This window comes from Cnephaeus nilssonii (assembly GCF_951640355.1).
Source record: "Cnephaeus nilssonii genome assembly, chromosome: 18".
Taxonomy (NCBI): Eukaryota; Metazoa; Chordata; class Mammalia; order Chiroptera; family Vespertilionidae; genus Cnephaeus; species Cnephaeus nilssonii.
Window position 1 is genome coordinate 866898 of NC_137089.1, and position 22136 is coordinate 889033.

A 22136-nucleotide genomic window follows, 5' to 3' on the forward strand; every position below is an offset into this window, starting at 1 on the left:
GGGGCCTGTCTCCCCTCCCCCGTCCCCCGGAGCGCCCGCCCTGCCCCAGGCGCCCGCAGGCCTGGCGGTTGAGTTGCGTAACCCTCTCCTTTTGTCCCCTCGCACCTCTCCCTCAGTCCCACACCTGCCCAGCCCACCGGGGAGGTGAGGAGCCCAGGCTCGGCCGGGCTGCAAACTCCCGCCTGCCCCGCACCCGCTGGATGCCTGTGGCAAACCAGGCCCTCCTGGGCAGGTCAGAGCAGGGATGCAGCCCCTCCCCCACCCCCACCCCCCACGGAGCCGGGGGGCACAGACCCAGACTGTGGGGCACTACCTCCGGAGGGAGCACCCTGGAGGGTCACGGGACTTGACCCCGGGACCAAGCCGGACACCTGGGCCGAGCGCCCTGAAACGGGCCAGCAAGGCCTGGGGGCGAGAAAGCCGGCGCGGGGCCGGGGTTGGGGCAACTCCTGTCTGCCCTGGGTCCCACGTTCTGTGGAATGGGGCCAGTCCTGCCCTGCCAGCTGGGTCCCCCGGCTCACAGGAGCCCCGCCAGCCGGACGCCCCCACTCAGAACACACCCAGGGAGCGCCCGCGGCTCCGGGAGGGGTTCGGGCTTCCAAAGGAGGACCTCGCTCAGGCACGCACGTCGAAGACCCTTTAATCGCGGGCTTCCTCTAAACAGAACTAACATCGCAGCTTTCCCGGCGTAAGGCCAGGGGGCAGGCGAGGCGCGGGGCGAGGCGGCTGTGCTCCTGCCCCAAGGCGGGGGGCGGGGCCTCCAGGCTGGGCGGCGAGGCGCGGCTCTGGGCGGCCTGGCCCTGGGCGGCCTGGCCGGGCCCATGGCTAGCGGGGCAGTGCCACACCCAGGGCCTGAGCGCGTTCTGGCCGGGCTTTCTTGCTCGGAGGTCTTGGCCAGTTCCTCCTCTCTCCAGCTGACAGGAGGCATCAGGCTGGAGCAGGGGTGTAGGGGTGTGTGTGTGTGTGTGTGTGTGGCCCCATCGGGGAGCCCCGAGGGCAGCTGCAGGCCAGGCCACTGGGGTGAAACCGAGAAGGCCCCCCCAGCCCTGGCCCATCAGGGAGGCAGCCCCTCCGAGGAAGAAGGGGAGATGGGCAGCAGAACGGGGTGCGAGGCAAGGACAGCTCAGAGGGAGGGCCAGAGAGGGTGGGGCGCCGCCCGTGGCCCCACAGCACACCCCAGTGGGACCAAGGAATGCAGACAGGCGAGGGCGGGGTGCGAAGGGCACCCCCGGCTACAGGAAGCTCGCCACCTCCACAGAAGCCCCGTGCCCTCCGCCCTGCTCGACGCCGCCCCCCCCTCACCTTCAGCCCCAGGGACGGCCCGGCCCTGCCCCTCCCCCCACCGTCTCCCACTGCGGCTCGGTGCCCAGCGCGGCTCCAGGTGGTCCCTGAGCTCCGAGCCAGCTCTGGACCCGGTCCCAACGCCAAGGACCCTGGGCCTCCCTCTTCACTCACCGCCTCCGCCCGGAGGACAGGGCGCCTAGATCACCCCATCCCGTGCTCAGCGGGGAGGCTCAGAGGGGCGTCAATAATGGGGTGGGGGAGGGCCGAGCGAGTGAAGGGGGCTGGGCTGGTCGCAGGCTACCTCAGCTCGGAGAGCCGGGCCAGCCCATCCTGCAGTGTGTGCCCCGGCAGGCGGGGCGGGGACTGCCCGGGTAGTGGCCGGCAGGCGGGGACGGTCACTGGTCCTTGACGTCGTCGCTGAGCCCGCTCTCGGCCCGGAGCAGCCGGCTGCTGGCCTCGTTGTAGGCGACCCAGTGCTGCAGGTCTTCGGGCAGCTCCGGCGGCTCCACCTGCGGGGGGAGGGGGGTGAGGCCGGCTCCCCGAGCCCTCCGCTGCCATGGCGACCAGCAGGGGTGCAGGGAGGGCCAGCCGGGCCAGGGGCTGCCGCCCCCTCCAGGCCTCTGCGGACGGTCTCCAGGCCCAGGTGTCTCCTCCCCGGCCCAGGCCCCCAGCTCCTGGGCCCTCGGTGGCTAAACCTCTCCCGTCCTTGCTCTCAAGGCACCGCCTCCTCCATCAGGCCTGCGCCCCCAGGGCCTGCCTGAGCCCTGAGCCCTCCTTGTCCCCAGAATCAGGTCCAAACCTCTGAGGCCTGCGGGCGGAGGGGTGACAGATGGGAACCCAGAGCAGCCAGAGGCCTTCGGAGGCAGAGCAGGGGCCGGAGGGCGGAGGGCCCGGGGCAGCACCCCAAGGGCTTGTCTCGAGCCCCCCTCTTTCTCGAGGGCGCCATCAAGGGCTGAGCTTGTCCTCCCAGCCCCTCCCGCTCCCGGCCTGACCGCTGAGTTCCCGCCTGGCCCCGTTTTTGCGATGAGGTGGCAGGCCAGATGCGGGGCCAGGCCTGGGGTCAGAGGCCGCACAGACTGGCTTTGGGAGCCAGGGGGTGGGGAGGCCCCAGGGACATGCCACCATCTCAGAGCACCCAGAGGCCCAGCCTCCCCTGCCGATGGGGGCGAGGGGGGCGGCAGCCCCGTCACCGCACAGTCGGGCTCGGGCTCTGCTCCGGGTCCAGGCCTGGCTCTCGGGAGCCGCTGTCCCCCAAGGCCCCGCCGCCCCACGCCAGCCTTCAGCATGCAGGACTCTGGGCAGTGGGCTCGGCCCACCCCGCCCGCCCCACACTACACCCCTAGGACTCCGGGGTCAGGCTGGAAAGCGGGCAACCCCTGGCCTTCCTGTCCCTGGCTGGTGTCCTCGGCACGTCCCTGCCGTGCTGTGCTGTCAGCCCCCCACCTCTCATGGGGACCCCCCCATCAGCTCAGTGACCCTCAGCCCAGGCCTGACCACGTCGCAGCTTCCCGGGCAGGAGAGCGCCGGGCTCCCCTCCTCTGCCTTCGCTCACCCACGGACTCACAGCCTTGATGGCCACCCCCTGCCGGCTTCCTGGCACATGAAGGGGCACGCAGGACATCTCTGCCCCTGAGGCGGTGGGGGCGACTCGGGGCCTCTGGCTGTGTTCCTGGGGCTCGCTGTGCAGCCTCGGGCAGATCCCACCCCTCTCTGGGCCTGCTTCCCCATCTCCGAGGGGGGGAGACGCTGACCTCTCACCAGGAAGGTGAGGCCGCGGCCCTCCTGTCCTCGGAGGGCAGCGCCCTGCCCGGCGTGGACACGGGAGCCCCAGGCGTTTCGGGAACCCGCCTGCAGCCGGAGTCTGCCCTTGCCAACCTCCCGCGGCAGCACCGGGGCCGTCCCCAGGGCCCAGTTGCCAGGCGGCTCGGGGAGGGCAGGAGGGGGGGGGGCTGCGCTGTGCCGGGAGGAGCTGGCCGCCGGCCCTGGGGAGTGACCTCGAGCCCCAGGCAGCCCTGCGGCTTCTTCTCTCCACTGGAAACGGCGAGAGGCTGCAGCTCTCCGGGCTCCGTCCCCAGAGCCAGTCCCAGGGGCCGGCGACACCCCCTCAGCTCTGAGCTCGGGAGAGGGGGTCTCAGAACTCCCAGCAACTTCCTCTCACTGACACCCCTCCCCACACACACTACGTTCAGAACCAAGCACCAGAGAGGGCGGCTCCACACTCCACGACACACAACACTGAGCTGGGAGAGACCTGGCCTGGGCTCGCCAGTCCTGGGAGAGGTGGCACAAGGGCCTGGAGGCTTGAGGGGTCAGGCTAGGAAGTGGCGAGGGGGCAAGCACAGTCCCGGTATGGAGTGGATTCGGGGGCCCTGGGAGCCCCAGGAAGAACGGCACCGGTGAAGGAGGCTCTGGGCCCAAAAGGAAGGACGGTGCGCTGCAGGGCGGGCACCCCGAGGGAAGGGGTCTCACCAGGGGCGGGGCAAGGACCGGGAGACGGCGGGGTCGCGCACCGGGAGGGGGGCTCACCCTGCGCTTGCACAGGTGCTGCACGACGCGCTCCGGCGAGGTGCCCAGCACGTGCTGGCGGGAGCGCAGCAGCGCGCACAGGAAGCCGTCGCGCAGGCTGACGAAGCGCGCCTCGAGGTAGAAGGCGCGGTCGTCCCAGCCCAGCAGGCGGGTGCGCACTTCGAAGGGCTCGAGCAGGCGCAGCGAGCGGCGGTAGCGCGCGCACGAGGCAGCCAGCACGGCGCGTGCCCCGAGCGTGCGCAGCGCCCCGAGCACCCCACAGCGGGCCAGGTGCGCGGCGCGCGCCACGTCGGCCTCGCGCAAGTAGCGCGCGTTGTTCATGTGCAGCAGCAGGTCCAGGTCCGAGGGCAGCACGCGGCCCGCGTAGCGCTGCTCGGCCAGCAGGTCCCGGACGCGCGGCTGCAGCAGGCGCGCGCGCAGCACGGCGCACGGGACGCGCAGCAGGTACCACCCGTCCAGCAGCGCGAAGTAGGCGAGCGCCAAGCCCAGCAGGGGCACGAGCAGCTGCAGCATCGCGACGCAGCCCGCAGTGCCAGGGCCAGCCGGTGCGCGCTGCGCAGCTACCCGCGCCCGCCAGCCCCGGAACCGGCGAGCGCCGCGCGGCCGGAGCGAACCACCTCGCGAAGCCGGCTGAGGGGGGAACGCGCCTGAGGCCGCGGGTGCTGCAGGCAGGAACCCCGCCCCTCGCCGCCGGCACCCCCGTGTCCTCAGTGGTCCCTTCCGCCCGGCCGCCGGCGCCGTTATCGCTTTCCTGGGCGGGTGGGGCGCCGAGTCGCGCGCGGAGCACCACAGCGGCACCTGGCGGTCGCGCTCCGCGGCGCAGGCTGGATCGCGGATAGTCGCCCGCAGGGTCCCTGCCCGGCCAGGAGCGAGCGCCCCACTGGCCCCCGAGATTCGGCCCCTGATTTGAGGGGAGTCCAAGGGTCCAGCGCTTCCCCGGCCCAGGCCGCGGGACTTCGCAAGAGAAATGGGCACAGTCAGCCCCGGGAGCGCTCGTGGGAGACTCTACTGGAAGCCGACCTTCCTAGGCTCCAGGGGCTCCCCACTCCCGCAGGGCGACACCCCCAAAGCATAAGCGGCGGATTTAGGGCACATGACAGTGTGACCCCAATACACCTTTCAGTCCCAGCCTGTAGCCTCATTACTCCTCCCCACCCACATTCACTCCTACCCCCCAAAGATCCTGACCACCCCAACTTTATTCCCAGGCATTCCCCCCCCCCCCCTTTGCCCCTTTAGAAACGGGAGCAAATGACGCCTGGGTGGGGGCGGGGCGGCGGGGAACGTACATGACTCAGCAATGGGTTCAGGGGTGTCTGCGCTTAGGGCGCACGCCCGGGTGCCTGTCCCGCCTGCAAGGCTGGGGAGGGAGAGCCCCGAGAGGGAGGCCCCAGGGCTCTCCAGCCTCAGCGTTTGCAGTGACTGGAGGGCGCCCCTCAGGTCTGCGCTGGATCCTGCGGCTGGAGCTCCTGGTGCTTGCTGAGCGCGCGGGCTGGGCTCCCGGCCAGCCCAGAGGGCCTGCAGGGCTCTCAGCCGCCCTCTCCACGGAGCAGCTTCCCAGGCGGGGCGGGCGGCTGTGCGCACCCCCGACCTGGAAGCCCTGGTGTGGACTATCTGAGCCTCCGAGCCCCCAGTGCGAACAGGCTCCCTGCCGCCAGCCCGGTGCTCAGCCGCCACACAGCCCCGCCACGCCTGGCAGCCTTGGGGCATCGTCAGGATCCCATTTCCCAGGAGAAAAGCTGAGGCTCTGATGGGGTGAGTGACCGCCTGGGGCCCGGGGCCAGGAGAGCCTGAGCCAGGCCTGGGGTCCTCCCCTGGGGGCCCTGCTGCCCAAAGCAGAGCCAGGGCTGGGCCTTGGGGGCAGGACCCCGACCTCTGGGGCCGCCCCCGGGTCCCTCCACGCTGACCTTTGCCATTCGTCCTGCCCTCCCTCTGGGCGCTGTTCTTCGTTGCTTCACCTAAGTACAATTGTTCCATTGCTTGTTAGAGAGAGTGAGAGGGAGGGAGGGAGGAGGAGAGAGAGAGAAACATCAATGTGAGAGAGACACCTCGATTGGGAGCCTCCTGCATGCACCCTGCCTGGGGCTGGGGACTGAACCTGCAACCCAGGTAGGTAGGAGGGTTGATTTCAGAGGGGAAGGGAGAGGGGGAGAGAGATAGAAACATCAGTGATGAGAGAGAGAGTCATGGATCGGCTGCCCTGACCCAGAATCGAACCCACGACCCATCGGTGTGCGGGTTGACGCTCTAGCCACTGAGACACAAGCCAGGGCTCTGGCACTTCTTAACTGGCAGCTGTGTGCCCCTGTGCCTCCTGCCCACCCTGCAGGCATCTGTCTGTCTGTCTGTCTGTCTGCCGGTCCAGGAGCCAGGCCCTGGCCCAGGGTGGTGTCTGCACCTGGAGATCCCTGGGGGCCAACCTCTGGGTGAGGAGTTTCTGCATCGGGGCCCAGGGGCAGGCAGCACTGCGGGGGCAGGAGGGCCCCGACCCTGACCCCGTAGCCGTGGGACCCGCCGCCCGTCCTGCCTTCTGGTGTGTCCCTGTGGGTGCCCGGATGCCCGCCCTGCGCCCGGCCCCCGCTGTCATCAAGCACACAGCTTGTCTGGTTTCACAGGGTGGGTGACAAAGGGACCGCAGACTAAACCCCACAAGCTGGGGGGGCAGCGGGGCGGGCCCCACACACTCAGAGCCGAAGGGAACCCGGTGGGTGGTCCGGACACGAAACTTCCCCACGCAGAGCGGCCGTGGCCTTCCCCGCCATCAGTCTCTGCCTTCGGCGAGTCTGTCTGCCGTGCTTGGCATCAGGAGGACGTCGCTTCGGGGTGTCAGCGTGACCTTCCTCTCCAGGCCTCGGGGTCACCCCGCACCAGGGCGGGGCCGCAGAGCCCAGGGCTGTCTGTCTCTCAACGCTGCCCTTCCCCAACAACAGCACAGAAGCACACGTCTCCAACTCACTTGTTTTTTAAAGTAATGTTTTCATTTCACTTTTAAATGTTTTTTATTGATTTCAGAGAGGAAGGGAGCGGGGAAGAGAGATAGAAACATCGGTGATGAGAGAGAGTCATGGATCGGCTGCCTGCTGCATGCCTCCAACGGGGGATGGAGCCCGCAACCCAGGCCTGTGCCCTGACCGGGAATCAAACCGTGACCTCCTGGGTCATAAGATGACGCCGGGCCACTGAGCCCGCCGGCCCCCGCGGCTTCCCCGTGTCGCTGTCTTCCGCCGCCCTGATGCCCGCCTGTGCCTCCCCCTGCGGGTCCGGGCTGAACCGAGGCTGCCCGTCTCCTGAGCGTCTCCTCCTGAGGTCTTGCTTCCTGGCAGGTGCCCTCCGTTTGGCTCAAATAAACTCCTAACAACCCTTTGCAGAGCGGGCCCTGTTTCCCGGTTCCGCCGGAGGGGAAGCCGCTAGGGAGGGGCCTCACGGCCGGAGGGGGGAGGGGACGCAGCTGGGGGGGGGGCCTCCCCCAATCTGACTGAAGGGGATGGAGTTTCCATACGGCTTCGGCGGCTCGCCCTGCCCCCTCCCCTCTGCTCTGCAGTCACCTCCTGGGGCTCCAGATTTTCTGCTTCCTCGTGGCCCTGCACCCACGGCCGATGCCCCTGGGAACACCCCACATCCCAGGGAGGTCCTGGCCAGCAGACCACTGTGACCTCCTGGGGCTGCCGCCCGGGCCCACGCTTGCTGGAGGTCCCCACTCTGCCAGCTGGGTGCAGGCTTCCCAAGCTCCCTCGGCCTGAGCCCCTTCATTGCTGGGAGAAACTCATCACCTCCAGCCTCCCCCAGGGGCAGGCTGCCCAGGTGTCCCCTCCCTAGGCCTCCAGAGCAGGGGGTGTTCGTCCCTGTCCTCCTCTCTTCCCACCCCTCCCTCTCTGGCAGAGCCGACTCAGTCCTCGAGGCGAGGCCAGAGGTCCCAGAGGGACGGTGGGGGACCCTGGGGGGCCCCGTGCATCTTGGGGATGGGGGCATGTGTTCCATGTTCACGAGGTGCCAGCAGACCGTCACACGGACAGAGCCGGCCTTCCTGGGACAACCTCGCTGACCCAGGAGACCCGCCAAGGCGGGGTCCAGGTCCAGTCCCTTCACGTGCCGTTTCTGCCGCCCAGCAGGCCTCGCTGCAGCAGGCTCAGGTCCCCACACACGGAGCCGTGAGCAACCAGGCGGTTGCTGTTCCAAGCCACTACGTTTTGGGGTGCGCTGGCACGCGGAGGTCATGGCTGCTACCGGCGCTCAGGGCAGAAGCAGAAATCAGTGAGACGGAGGGGCTTGGTCTGGGGACCGGAGCGGGCGACGGGAGAGAGAATGGGGCAGCCGTGGCGCGGCTGCGGAGGGCAGAGCCAGGCCCGCTCTGGCTATGGGTGTGGGTGCAAAGCCCACGGAGCGTCAGGGTGACTGCCTTTCGCCCGAGTGAACGGAAAGCTGCCGCTCGCGGTGGCCGGGGGCTGTCAGCCTCTGCTGGGTGTGGAGCCCTCAGCCCGGAGGCGGCCGCCCAGGCGGGGGTGTGGACAGGCCGGGGTGGGCCTGCCAGTGGGGAGTCAGCAGGAGACTGAGGCTGGAGCACCAGGGGGAGGGTGGGCGGGCCCTGGAGCCCGGGGAGGAAAGGAAGGCGCCGTCGCCAGTCTCGGTTCCGTCCTGCTGGAACCAAGGACAGTGAGCCGTGGCCTACACAACAGACACTCAGGAACTCACAGCTCCGGAGGTCCCGCGTCTGAAACGAGTCTTCGGAGCGGAAACCAAGGTGTCAGCAGGGCCTGCTCCTCCGGAGGCTCCAGGGGAGCCTCTGTCCCTCCCTTTTCCAGGTTGGGGGGTCTGCACTCCGGCTCCTGGCGCTTCCCTCACCCACAAAGCACACCCTGCAGCCTGTGCCTGGGGTCAGTCTCCCTCTCCCCTGTCACACTGTCTTCCCTGACTCCCACCCTCTGTCGTCCCTCCTGCAGGGACCCTGTGATGGCCCGGGCCCTCCTGATGATCAGGGTGCCGCCCCCATCTCCAGAGCCTGAACGGAATCGCACCTGCTAAGTCCCGGGTGCCCTGTGACTATTCACAGGTCCCGGGGATTAGGATGTGGACAGCCGGGCTGCGGGGGTGGGGGGGGTGGGGGGGTGGGGGGGTGGGGGGGCGGGGGGGCATTGGTTCCACATGCAAATTAGCCACCCCATCCCAAGGTCGCCCAAAGCCCCAACTCATGACAGCACCAACTCAAGTCCACATCTCCAAGTCTAGCCCGCTTGCTCACAAGTCTCAAATCTCATCATAGAAATCACCACCATTAGGTATGGAGAGGCTCAGGCTAAGGAAGAGGCTGGGTAGGAAGGACACAGCGTGGGCACTGGATGTGGCTAAGGGCAGGGGACTCAGAGACGGCCACGTCAAAGGCCGCCCTGGTCTGGGGTGGGGGTGGGGGGTGGGGGTGGGGCACTGAACCCTGTCCGCCTGGGGCCGACCCTGGCCCAGGGCAACGAGGGCCCCCGCTCATCACGAAACCCAAGGCGCAGTCACCCCGCGCCCATGCTACAGACGGACAAGTCGAGGCGCACAGCACTCTCGGGGCCAAGACCATGGAGGTCCCCCTGGACGCCCCGTTTTCTTCCATCTGCATGCCCACTGCCTCCTGCGGAGCCACCGAGACGGGAGTCCTCCGAGGTGCCTAGAGCGTCCCGGAAGTGATGGGGCGGAGGGGCGCGGCCCGGCGGAGGGCGGGGCGCCGGCACATCCGGCGGCGGCGGCCCGGCGCCGGCAGGTGAGTGGGGCGGGCCTGGGGAGCGCCGGCGCCCTGTGGTCTCTGGTCCCCCTCCCGCCCTGCAGCGCTCCCGGGAGCCGCACCCCGGCCCGGGCCGAGCCTCTCCGCCTCCCGCCCCACGGGGACCGGGCCGGGCTGCCCTCCCGGAGCCATCCCCGCAGCCCCCGCCCGGAGCCTGGCGGCGCCCGCTCCCGACCCTGGGGCTCCGCCTGCAGAGGCCACCGGCCACGGGGTCACCCTCCCTCCCCTGGAGGAAGCCGCCTGAGACTTGCCTTTCTGTTTCCCCTTTGGGGTTTGCCCTTGCCCCACGCGTGACCCCGGGGTAGAAACGCCTCCACACCGGCCTGAGTGGCCCGCGCGCCTCCCCGCCCCGGGGTCCCTCGCCCTGTGGTCCGCGCAGAGGGGGCTGTGTTTGCACCCACCGATCTCCCTTAGGATGTGCACCCGATGTTACCGTCCCTTCCCCGCCTCCCCCCCCAATCCTTCTTGCCCCCAAGACTTCCTCCATCTCTTTCTCGGTTTCCAGAACACTTCTTCTTTTTTAAAAATATGTTTTTATTGGTTTCAGCGAGGAAGGAAGAGGGAGGGAGAGAAGCATCAGTGATGAGACTCGTGGGTCCGCTGCCCTGACCGGGAATCCAACTGTGACCTCCTGGTTCATAGGTCGATGCCCAACCCCTGAGCCAGCAGCTGGGCCAGAACACGTACTTACTGAGTCTTCCTCCCCGATTGCGCCCTCTGCCCCACAGACCAGCTCCCCCCTAACGCTCTCTGCAAGGACAGGGAGGGGTCTACACGTGGATAAGGGGCTCCCTCTCGCTGTCCTGCCCCTTCGCGCTATCCCTTGGGCACGAGAGGGTGACAGGTTTGCGGCGGTCCGTGTCCCCGTGGCCTGGGTGGCGGTGCCTCCTTGGAGGTGGCGGTGGCGAGGCTGGAAGCCCCGGGACCTTCTGGTGTGAGACGTTGTTCCAGGGGTACCACCTGAAGGCCATCCTTAGAGCAGGCTTCTGCCTCAGGAGACGGGTCCCCGTGTTTTCAGCCGTCGTGAGTCGCCCTGCGCACACCTGCGTGTCAGGCGTGAGGCGGCGTCCGTCGTGAATGGGTTCCTGGCGCTGAGCCTCCAGAACACCTTTTCGGGGCGTCCCAGCCCTTCCTTTGGGGTCCCCTTTCCTCCCGGTTTCTAAGCTGGTTTCCTGCTAAGCATCTCCTTAAAAGTGGGTAACGGCCTCTCCTTCCCTCTGCTCCCCACAGGGCCACCCAGCACAGCGAGCCCTGGAGAGAGCGCCCTGGCCCCTCCGCGCAGCCTCTGCGAGCCGCAGCCAGCTCCCAGACCCCTCTGCTCTGGCCCGCGGCCGAGGGGAGAAGCTGCCTCCATCCCGCAGAGGAGGCCGCGGGCTTTAGCGGCGCAGAGACGTGTGGGGGCCGTGTGACGAGAGAGTTCCAGGAGCTGCCACGTACGTGCCCAGGAGCGGAAGACGGGGGAGCTGAGGCTAGAGGCTGCTGGGCCCGGAGGGAGGCAGGAGGCGCCAGGAGGATCAGCAGACTGGCAGGCAGAGGCAGGGGAGACGGGCAAGTGAGGGGCACGGAGAAGGGGGAGGGGAGGCCCCCAGCACCGGTGCCTGTCCCCCCCTCCATCTGCCCGTGTCTGCCTCCGGGGCGAGCCACCCTCCACATGGCCGCCAGGCAGGCTGCCGGGAGGGGCGCCGGGGGGAAGCGCAAGCGGGTGGTGCTGACCCTGAAGGAGAAGATGGACGTGTGCGCGCGGCTGGAGAAGGGCGAGAGCCGGAAGGCGCTGATGCAGGAGTACAACGTGGGGATGTCCACGCTCTACGACATCAGGGCCCACAAGGCGCAGCTGCTGCGCTTCTTCGCCAGCTCCGCCTGCAACAAGGCGCTGGAGCGGCGGCGCACGCTGCACACGCCCAAGCTGGAGCACCTGGACCGGGCGCTGTACGCGTGGTTCCTGGGCCGGCGTGCCGAGGGCGTGCCCGTGTCGGGCCCCATGCTCATCGAGAAGGCCAAGGACTTCTACGCGCAGATGCAGCTCACCGAGCCCTGCGTGTTCTCCGGTGGCTGGCTGTGGCGGTTTAAGGCCAGGCACGGCATCAAGAAGCTGGACGCGGCCGGGGAGAAGCAGGTGGCCGACCACCACGCGGCGGAGCGGTTCTGTGGGTTTTTCCGGAGCCTGACGGCGGAGCTCGGCCTGACGGCGGAGCTCGGCCTGACGCCGGAGCAGGTGTACAACGCCGACGAGACCGGCCTCTTCCTGCAGTGCCTGCCCGGACCGGCCGCCGAGGGCGAGCCGGCGCCCGGCGGCAGGCAGAGCCGGGACAGGCTGACCGTCCTCATGTGCGCCAACGCCGCGGGCTCCCACAGGCTCCGGCCCCTGGTGATCGGGAAGTGCGGCGGCCCCCGGGCCCCCAGGGGCACCCAGCACCTGCCGGTGGCCTCCCGGGCGCACGGGAACGCGTGGGCGGGCCGGGCCGTGCTGGCAGACTGGTTCCACCACATCTTCGCCCCCGCGGTGCGGGAGCACTTCCGAGCCCTGGGGCTGCCCGAGGACAGCAAGGCCGTCCTGCTGCTGGACGGCTCCCGGGCCCACCCGCAGGAGTCCGAGCTGGTGGCGGGGAGCATCTTCACCATCTTCCTGCCCGCCAGCGCCGCCGCCCTCATCCAGCCCATGGACCAGGGCATTCGGCGGGGCTTCATGAGGAACTTCATCAACCCCCCGGGGGTGCTGCCCGGCTTCCACCCGCGCTATGGCGTGAGCGACGCCATCTGCAGTGTGGCCTGCGCCTGGGACGCCGTGCCCGCCGCCGTCTTCAGCCGCGCCTGGGGGCGGCTGTGGCCCGGGGCCGCTGTGCTGGCCGAAGGCTCATCTTCCGAGGAGGAGCCCGAGCGCCTGGGCGCCAAGCCTCACGACCAGACCTTCGCGCACGTCCCGGAGCTCGGGGGCGGGGCCCGGTCGCGGCTGAGCAGCCGGCTCCAGGGCTGCGTGGCCCCGGAGCGGGAGGCCAGAGCGGGGCGGGCCGAGCGTCCGCTGGAGCAGACCGAGAAGGATGGGGGCACCGAGGCTGCCGGGGAGGGCGAGGAGGCCACCTGGGAGCAGGCGGCCGTGGCCTTCGACACGGTGCTCCGCTTCGCCGAGGGGCGGCCTTGCTTCACGGCACAGGAGCTGGGGCAGCTGCGCGCACTGCGCTCCGTGTTCACGCGGCAGCGGCAGGGGCGGTGGCAGCGCCCACCCCTCGGGGCCGTAGTCAAGCTCGAAGGCGCCACCTCGGCCTGCGCGCCGTGCCCCGCGGGCGAGAACTGATGGTGCCGGCGGCAGGAGCTGTCCCCGGGAGGGGGCGCTGAGACGCGCAGGGCCCCTCACATTCCGGTGCCTGCCTTCCTGTCACGGCACGTGAACGTGAGGAGCTGAGCCTCCCGTGGCGGGAGCCCGGGACCAGGACGGGCCGAGTCTGGCCTGGCGCTCGTGGCTGAGCCTTGCTCTGACCCGGCGCAGATGTCTGACCCGCCCGAGCGTGGAGAGGGGGAAGCTGGCGCTCAGGCCACCACGGCAGCACTGCTGTCCCGCCGCAGGCTGGTCCCAGGCCCCGCCCCTCGGGTGGCTGCTGGCCTGGTGGCTGTGCGCGTCACATGGGCCCGAGGCGCGTCGCCATGAGCCTGCCTGCGGCTGGTGGGCAGCCTGTTCGCGGCCCCGCTGGAGCCGGGTCTCCCGCAGCGCCCGCGTCTTCCTGAGAGGACCTCCGTGCTCCCAGCACTCACCGCCCCGCCTGGACTCGGCCCCCAAGATGTGGGCCACACGCCGACTCGACACGGTTGCACGTGCCATTCCGAGCGTCTTCCCTGCTGGGCCCGCCCCCACCTGCCCACCCGGGGCCGGGCCTCACGTCACTGCTCAGCCCTCTGCCCCCTGGGGCCCCCTCTCCCCTTTCCTCCCTCTCCCGGCCCCTCCCTCGCTCAGCCCTGGGCACTGATGGCCTGTTCCTCGGGGGCCACGGCCCCCCACAGAGCCCGCCCACGCAGGGTCTGGCCGCCAAGGGCACTGGCCAAGCGTGGAGAGCTGCGTCCTTGCTCAGAGGACGGACGTTCAGAGAGAGCCCCAGGCGGGCGCGGCGGCGGCGTCTCCTCAGTATCCGCCTTTGTGTCCTCTGTTACCTGAGGACAGGGCACAGGCGTGACCAGGGCTGTGGCCCTGCCCGGGGCTGGGTGGGGGGCTGGCGGGGCCATGTGTGGGCACAGAGCTCCGCGTGGGTGAAGAACAGTCCTTGGCACGGAGGCGGTGGCTGCACGTCACGGGGAATGTGCTTGGCGCCCGAGCCGTCCGTGCAATGTGGCCAAAGCTGTGACGTTCACGTTAGGGGTGTTTTACCCCAATAAACAGACTGAGGGCGGTGATGGGACCTGGTGACTGGGCTGGGGACCTGCAGAGCCTCAGAGGCCACCCAGGGCTGGGGGGTGTCCCCTCGTCCCACCGTCCCTCCCTTCGGCAGCCGGGGCAGACCCAGCTGCCTGCTGCCTGGGAATCCAGGGGGGGGGGCGGGCGGGGCAGGGAGGGGTGGGTGGCTCAGCCTGCCCATCTGCCCACCTGTCCTCAGCACCCACTGAGTGCCGGGCATTGCCAGGTCCCCTTGCCCAGCCTGTGGGGTGGGGTCAGGCCCCTGCTGGAGCAGGACGAGGCCTAGTGAGGGGCAGGGCCCAAGGGCCTGTGTCTTCGGCCGGCTGGGGGCGGGGCCCTCCGGAGCAGCCTCGGACCCCACCTGTCCTGTCCCTCTCACCACATTTATTGGGGTCCCTCCTCCTCAGAGGCCTCACTGGCCACTCCAGGCCAGCCGCTCCCTGACCCGCGAGCTCAGCCACCTGCTGGTGGCGGGTTCGGTCTCGCTGGAGGGCCCCCCTCGAGGCCCCAGGACCCGGAGGCCTGCGGGCATCGGCCTCGCTCGCTCTTGAACAAAACTGGAGAGGACGAGTGTCAGCCGCGGGTCTGTTGGCGACTCTGACGTTTTACGGAGAGGGAGGTGCCTGGCTGTGTTCTCCAAGCCGCTGCCTCACACACCTGGCTGGAGAGATGTGGGGGGAGGGGGGAAGGTGGGGGCCCTCCCCTCTCCCTACTGTGTGTCCCCAGAGCCCCCGCCGCCACCGGGTCGCTCCTGGGCTGGGCAGGTGCGTCAGGGCCCGGCGGGTGGGTCGGGGATGACGTGGGCCTGACGTCTTTCCTCCCAGACAAAGGCCCCTCCGCCGCTGAGTCAGCGCCGAGGGCGTGTGAGCAGCCCCTCCTGGCAGCCCCTCCTGTCACTGCACAGCCCTGGGGGCGGGGGGCAGGGAAGGAAGAGGCGGGGAGGGGAGGAGGAGCTGGAGCCAGCCACCTGGAGAGGGAGGCCAGGCCCCACTGCGGGCCCCTGAGCTGCCGTGGGGGGGTCTGGTGGCCGGGATTGCTGTGTGTGGTGGGGGGCACAGCCCTCAGATCAGCAGAGCCTGCTTCTCTGATTAGGAGGAGCTGGGCGGCCTCCTGTGTGGTGGGCATCACAGGTACCCACCGTCCTGGACGGTGACCGGCACCGTGGCTCAGGCCGGGCGTCCCAGGCCCCCACGAGGTGGTCAGAGCGGCCGGGGAGGGACCCAGGTGGAGGGGACGGTGGTGGCCACCACCGGCCCTGCAGGAGGTCCACGCGGGAGACACGAGGACAATGACGACCCGCGTGGCGGGGTTCCGGGGGGGGCTGCGGCACATCTCTTGGAGTCGGAGGGTGTCCTATGTCAGGGACTTGGAGCCCCCGGGTGGACAGGAGGGGGTGGGGTGGCTCAGGGGTCGGCGTGGTCCACGGCGCCCCCCGCCCCCCCGCCCAGCCTGCCTGGGCCACATGCTGGCCACCGGCTGTTCTCACAGGAGCCCCCGGGCCGGCGGCCTCGCTGATGGTGGCTGCGGGCCACCCAGGCTTCTCCAGCCGAGGGCCTGGGAGTGCAGCCGTGGTGTCTGAGGGTTCCAGTGAGGTGGAACCTTCTAGAGACTCGAGGACGGGATAGTCCTGACCCTGGATCAGCCGGGCTCTCGCCCTGAGTCACGTGCTCCGTGGGGCTGGGCCAGGGGCACTTCCAGCCTCAGAAGTGAGAGGAATAAAAGTTTCAGCCTGAAGCCTGTGGTGTTTTGTTGTGGTGCCCGAGCGGCTGGGACAGTGGGGAGGGTGCAGGGGGTGATGGTGGTGGTGATGGGAGCGAAAGTGGAGGTGATGGTGATGATGGGGTGATAGTGGTGAAGGTGCAGGTGATGGTGGTGATGGTGATGGCGATGGTGGTGGAGGTGATGGCAATGGAGGTGGTGGTGGCTGTGGCCACGGGGTGGGAGGTGGTGATGGGAGTGGTGGAGCGGGTGGTGGCGGTGGTGGGGATGAAGGGGTGGTAATGGTGATGGAGGTGGTGGGGATGAAGGGGTGGTGATGGTGATGGTGATGGAGGTGGTGGTGGTGATGGGGGTGGTGGTGGTGATGGGGGTGGTGGCGATGGAGGTGGTGAAGGGGTGGTGGTGATGATGGTGGTGGAGGTGGTGGTTGTGGTGGTGGTGGTGATGGGGGTGGTGGTGAAGGGGTGGTGATGGGGGTGGTGGTGGTGGTGGGGGTGGTGGTGATGGAGGTGGTGAAGGGGTGGTGGTTGTGGCCATGGGGTGTGGAGGTGGTTGTGACAACGGTTATGACCGCCTGTATGAGGGACACTTGGAACTCAGGGCAGAGCCTGGACCATGGGCAGCGGGCTCATGTCAGCGCCTCCTGCTGGGGACGCGCTGGGTTAGGGACCTGCCACTCCCCCCACGGGGCCTGGGAGCCTGCCCCCTGCACAGGATCCACCTCCTGCACCCCCAGCCCCGTCCAGCTGGCCCCTCAGCAGACACCGATCCCACGGGCTCCTGGTGGTCTTGTGTTTGTACGCAGAAACGCCGGGTCCGCTGGGCCCCGGGAGTGGTCTCATCGGGTGGCTGGGCTGTGACCCGAGGGCCCATTGCCACTTGGCCCAGCAGAGGCCGAGCAGTCCGGGGTGGCCGGCGCCCCAAGCCGCTCCTGCCAGAAATCACCAGTCCCTCCGCCGATGGACGTGCCCTGGTGATGGCCCACCTCCTCGCACCGCCCTCTGGCCGGGTGGGTGGGGGAAGAAGGCCTGGTTCCTGGCTGGGAGGGCAGTGTCCGGGGACCCACAACCCTGCGTCCACTCTGCTCCCAGGGCAGGAGCCCAGGGGAGAGGCTGCCGCTGGACTAGGTGGCCGGTGGCCTGCACAAGAGGGCGGGCGGGGAGGCAGCTGCGAAGGTGGCCCAGCCCAGGGGAGGGAGGGGGTGACCAGCAGTCCGGCAGGTGGCCGGACCGGGAGCTGTGGGGCCCAGGGCATGGAGGGAGGGGCAAGCCCCGTGTCAGCCCTGCGCCCCTCAACGCACCCTGCTAGCCCCTGGGGCCAGCTCCCTCCCTGGGGCCAGTCCGGACGAAGGCGGAGGCTGTGCCAAGGCCTGGCACCCGTAGGTGCTGGGGAGCCCGGCTGCCCTTATATCGACGGCCCCACATGCGCCCAGGCTCCTCCGCCCGGGGACTCGGGAGGCCAGGGGCCGGCGGGCAGGGCTTGCGGCTCCGGGAGGCCTGTCGCCAGCAGACGCTCTGGGCAGCGCCGGGGAGCGGGGAGCGGAGGGCAGGGTGGCAGCAGGCCAGCAGGGGGGGGACCCGGGCTTCGGCCGCACCGGCCACCGCCATTTTCCGGTTTCCGGCGGGCGGGCGGGCGGGGCGGGCGGGGCGGGCGCCTGCGTGGGGAGCCCGCGTCAGCGCTGTTCTCAGCCGCGCTCCCCTCTCCTTTTATGGCTGCGGAAGCAAGCGGCCGCGGGGAGCTCACGGGAGGGGAGGCCGGGGACAGCGGGAAGGCGCAGACGCCCCCTCCCTGGCTCTGCGCTCCCAAGCCGCAGTTCCGGGGCATCCGGCGGCCAGCTGGCAGCGAACCCCCACCCTGGCTGAGGGGCTGCCTCACGTGGGGACCTGGCAGCAGGATCTGGGTCCCTGGGCACGGGGGGGGGGGGGGGAGGGAGGGGCAGCTGCGGCTCCAACCCAGGAGGCTCCCCGCTGCTCCTGGTGAGGCCTCGCCTCCCCCCTCACCTGACGGCCGGGCCCTGGCTCCCCTGTCCCTGGACCCTAGAGGCCCTCAGCGGGCCCCTCCCCCCGGCACCTGGCTCTCAGCTGGGGGACTCCCCACCGGCTGCACCTGTGGCCCCTGTGCCCCTCCCCGCCCTGCCCCTGGAGACAGGACCCAGCGCCCCCACCCCACCAGCCAGACCCCTGCACGCAGCCTCCCCTGCTCACCCTCCAGCTGCCCAGCCCTTCTCGGGCTCCCGCCCCCACACCTCGGTGGGATCCCACCAAACGCTGCAGGGGGGTCTCTCCTCCCCGGTCCGGTCCGAGGGGGGCCCTTGAAGAGCTTGGGCTGTGAGCGGAGGCTCGACCCGCTGCTGCCGGCGCAGCCCGTGTCCCCCAGGGGCTGCGTGGGTTCGTGGCTTTGTGGGCCAGTCTGCACCTCCCCGCACCCCACCTCGCCACGTCCGGGGAACTGTTTGTTGATTGAATGACTGACCACCTCACGGCCGAGCAGGGCAGATGGCCGTGTGCGCCCTCTCCCCTCCCGCCCCGGCTCTGGCCTCCTTGCTGCGGGCCTTGGCCCCCCCTCGGCCTCAGTTTCCTCTCCCCTAGGGCTGGGGGGCGGGGGGGCCCTTGAAGGACGGGCTCAGCCTCCTGGTCCGGGGGCGGGGGCCGCCTGAGGATGCAGGGAGCAGCTGGCGCAGCACCCCGTGCCAGGATCACCGGAAAAATACAGAAGTTTCCTTGGAGGCTGCACCGGAAGGCGCTGAGGCGGGAGGCGGGAGGAGGGTCTGGATGAGGGGCCCAGAAGGCCCGGCTGCCGGTTCCGGGTTCCGGGGACAGGATGCAGCACACGCTCCTGCCAAGCCTGGAGAGGAAGCGGAGGGAATGTTCTCCCAGCTCGCGTGCCTCCCGGGCCCAGCCTCCCGGTCATGGCCCCTCCTGTCTCAGGTCTTGGCCCACAATCAGGGTGCCCTGCACGGAGGGTCTCCTGACACCCCGCAGGCCCTGCCCCGTGCGCCCCGGAAGGTGGAGGCAGCGGGCAGTGGGAGCGGCAGGAAGGGGGCCACACGGGGCATCCCCGCCACAGCCCCCTCCCCGGTCCCAGCGGTGACACTGTGACAGGGACCGGGCGGGGCCGGAGGCCCTCGGCCTCAGGGACACGCGGCTCTGGCACTGTCACCCCGTTTCACAGGTGGAAGGTTGAGGCGCAGGTGAGCCCACCTCATGTCTCCCAGCCAGAAATGGTTGGAGAAGGGCCGGGCCCCCGTCTGTCCCCTGACCCGCCCGGAGGCCTGCTCTGTGCCAGGCCCGCTCCGGCTCCAGCCACTCCGCTGTGCGCCCCGTCACCCGGCTGGCAGGCAGCGGGAGCCAGGGGGGGCACAGGTCCTGCACTCGGGGACCCCTGGGCCGGGATGGAGGGAGGATGCCCACCAGCAAGTGCCGGGCCAGGCACCAGGCCGCCTGGTCCTTCCCGCCCAGCCCCCGCAGGCATGGTGGCCATGGCCTGAGGCTGCCTGACCCGGGGTTTGTGGAGGGTGGGCCCCTGGACTGCAGGCCAGGCCGGGCGGGAGGGGCGGAGTGCTGAGGTGGACCTTAGCCAGGAGGGAGCCAGATAGCACAGGAGAGGAGGAGGGTCCCCAGAGGGGGGTGAGCCTGTGGGGACGAGCCGGTCACAGAGCAGCCGCGGGAGGCAGGGGCGAGGCCCCACGGAGGCACAAGCTCGGTGGGGTGGGGTGGGGGTGGGCACCCTGAGGCAGGATGGAGGCCTGAGAGGAGCATCTTAGCACCTGGCTGTGGCCGCCTGAGCCCCAGGGCAGAAGGCCAGACCTACAGGGTCTTAAGTGGGTCCCGTTGGCCTCCTTGCATTGGGCAGGGCCCCCCCCCCCATTGCTCCCCCTCCATCCCCCGCGGAGCCCCTCCCTCTAGGGCAAGGCCTCGGCAGTGGTTAGGCCTGGAGCCTCAGACCAGCTGGGCTCCGAGAGAGGGGGCCCCAGGCCCTCCCCTCCTTGCACGTCCAGCTCTCCCGCTGCCTGCCCCTCCCCAGCCTGCCCCTCCTGCTCTGTGTGAGGCTGCGGGGGAGGGCTGCACGGAGGGGCAGGGCGGGGCAGACCCCATTCCAGGCGGGGGAGCAGCCTGGAGGGGGGAGAACGGAGCCCCAGGCGCCAGTGCGGGGGGGGGGGGGGGGGCGGCGGTTTGCTGCCGCGGGCCTCTGGGGCGATAATTGGGCCGCGATTACACGTTCCCCAGCACAGAGCTGTTCCCAGCACAGAGCGCAGCCTGTCCCTGTCCCCGTCCCTCACTGCGGCTGGCCACCAGCGCAGCCTCCGCAGCCTCCGTGCAGGCCCTGCAGCATCGCCCTCCCCTGGCTGCTGCCGGACTAGCCTGGGAGGGGGCCGCCAACTTAACCTTGAGGCTCCCCCTCAGGCCCGGCTGCCCCACAAAGGCGATGGTTCACCCGCCCCTTCCATCGCCCGCCTTGGCTCCCCCTCTCCAGCCCCCCTCCCCCGTACCCTACCCCTCCCGGGCCCCCAGGCCCTGGCTGGGCGCAGACCACGGCTGCCGTGGGTGGGCAGTGGAGGCTGGAGACCACTGTGGGTCCCAGGACCACGGAGCCCGCCCTGGCCCAGGCCACCCAGCTGGTCAGGGGACCTGGGTCCGGGGGCCGCCCTCAGGGCCACTGTGGAGGGGGCTAGTGGGGTGACTCCTGGCCACTCGGGTGCTGGCTCTGGCGCGTCCACGGCACACGCGTGTGGGGTGCACAAGGGTGGGTGCGCGCGGTCCCTGCCCGCTGGCTCAGGGGGCGCCTCCCCTAACCAGGGCCCTCAGACAGGTCCGAGCTCACCGCAGACGTGGGCACGGCCGCCCCCTCCACGCAGGCTCCCAGCACCAGGCACGCCGAGGGCCCGGCCACTCACCCCACAGACCTCGCACACCCAGGCCCGGCCGCCTCCTCCGGCTCCGGCTCAGCTCCGGGGAACGCCTGGGGCTGCAGCTCGGGATCCCTGCTCGGGAGCGCTGCCTGCCTCCCCCTCCTCTGCCCACCCACTCGCCTTTAATTAGAAATGCCAGGAGAGCCATTTTTGGGGAGTTTTTGCCAGAAAGACTTTCCCCGTCCAAAGCAGGGGCGGAAGCTCAGATTGGCTGGGGGTGGGGAGGAGGGCTCCCAGAGCTGGGGGAAGGGGCTGGGGGGAGCGGGGACTCCAGAGTGTGGGCACCTGCCAAAGCTGTGTCCCCCATGAGTGAATATGACAGGGTGGGGCTGTGTGAGGGGGTGGGGGTGAGTGTGTCTAGGGGGTGAGCGTGTACCGGGGGGATGCGTGTACCGGGGGGATACGTGTCTGTGTGGGGGGATGCGTGTCTGTGTGGGGGGATGCGTGTCTGTGTGGGGGGATGCGTGTCTGTGTGGGGGGATGCGTGGGGGGGGATGCGTGGGGAGGGATGACTGGGGGATGAGTGTGCAGTGTGGGGGTGGGAGAGGGAGAGGGCCAGGCAGCAGGGGCTCGGCTCTCCTGTGCCCTGGCTGTGGGCAGCGGTGTGCCCAGGTGACGGGGGCCTGGGCCCCAGACCCCCTCGGCGGGGCTGCCCAGGAAGGACGTCCCTGCGCTCTGCTCTGCCCGGGAGGCCAGGAATCTCAGCTTCCGGAACCCCAGGCCTTATATGGCGCTTTCTGGCGGCTCTGCCACTGCCGCTCCGAAGGCTGGCTCCCTCTCCTGCCCCCCCTCCCTCCCGCTCCCCCTCCCTCTCCCTCTGCCAGCCTCTGGGAGCTTCTGACAGGTTTCCCCCTGGCCTGGGGGTCCAGGGCCCAGCCCCCTGCAGTGGGCAGCAGGTCCTCCATCTCCTCCCCTCCCCTCCCACCCCACCCCACCCCACCCCACCCCACCCCGCCCCACCCCGGGCAAGCTTCCAGACCGGGGCACTAGGTGGGGAATCTCAGGCCGCACCGGTCCAGCCCTTCAGGCTGTCTCACACCCACACCCATGCCAGGGGCCGGCAGAGCCCAGGCCGGGCGCAGGGCCCACAGGCGGCCGGAGGACCCCAGGGCAGGGGTGCGCAGGGGCTCCAGGCCACGTCTGGGACTCACACCTGACCCCTGGGAGTGCGTGCGCCTCGCCTGGGCACCCCAAGGCTCCTTGAAGCCTTCAGCTGGGGGGGTGGGAAGAGGGTCTGAGTATGGGGGGGCGGGTTGTTAGGGTTCGCCTGTGGCTGAACATCGCGGCTGCACTGGGCAGGGTCGGGGCAGGGTGGGCGGCAAGCAGGACCCAGCACCGGCACCTCACCCCCCTCCAGGGTGGGGAGAGCGGGGAGGGGCGGAAGCCCGCCCGAGCCCCGGAGGGTCTCCCTCCTTACCCTCGCGTGGCGGGAGGAGGGGAGGGCGGGCAGTCCTTCCGGCCTCTGGGGGCGCACACCTGCCCCGCCCCGCCCGGCGCCGGCGTGGGGGGTGGTCGCGGGTCCCCAGCTCGTCCCCCAGGTTTGCAGGCTGAACGGC

At 70.2% G+C, this 22136-nt stretch overlaps 2 protein-coding genes across 2 annotated transcripts; one reads left to right on the forward strand and one right to left on the reverse strand.

The window, feature by feature from the left end:
* Positions 1-628: 628 nt before the first annotated feature.
* On the reverse strand, positions 629-4433 carry THEM6 (thioesterase superfamily member 6). The gene is made up of 2 exons (XM_079796518.1): positions 3811-4433; positions 629-1793 (listed from the first exon to the last, which is right to left on the reverse strand). The coding sequence occupies exons 1-2, from the start codon at positions 4321-4323 to the stop codon at positions 1680-1682; spliced, it is 627 nt and encodes a 208-aa protein (XP_079652644.1). The 5' UTR covers positions 4324-4433; the 3' UTR covers positions 629-1679.
* A 5089-nt stretch (positions 4434-9522) lies between these two features.
* Positions 9523-15964, forward strand: JRK (Jrk helix-turn-helix protein). The gene is made up of 2 exons (XM_079796542.1): positions 9523-9550; positions 10802-15964. Exon 2 carries the CDS (start codon positions 11223-11225, stop codon positions 12861-12863), a length of 1641 nt encoding a protein of 546 aa, XP_079652668.1. The 5' UTR covers positions 9523-9550; positions 10802-11222; the 3' UTR covers positions 12864-15964.
* Positions 15965-22136: the final 6172 nt, after the last annotated feature.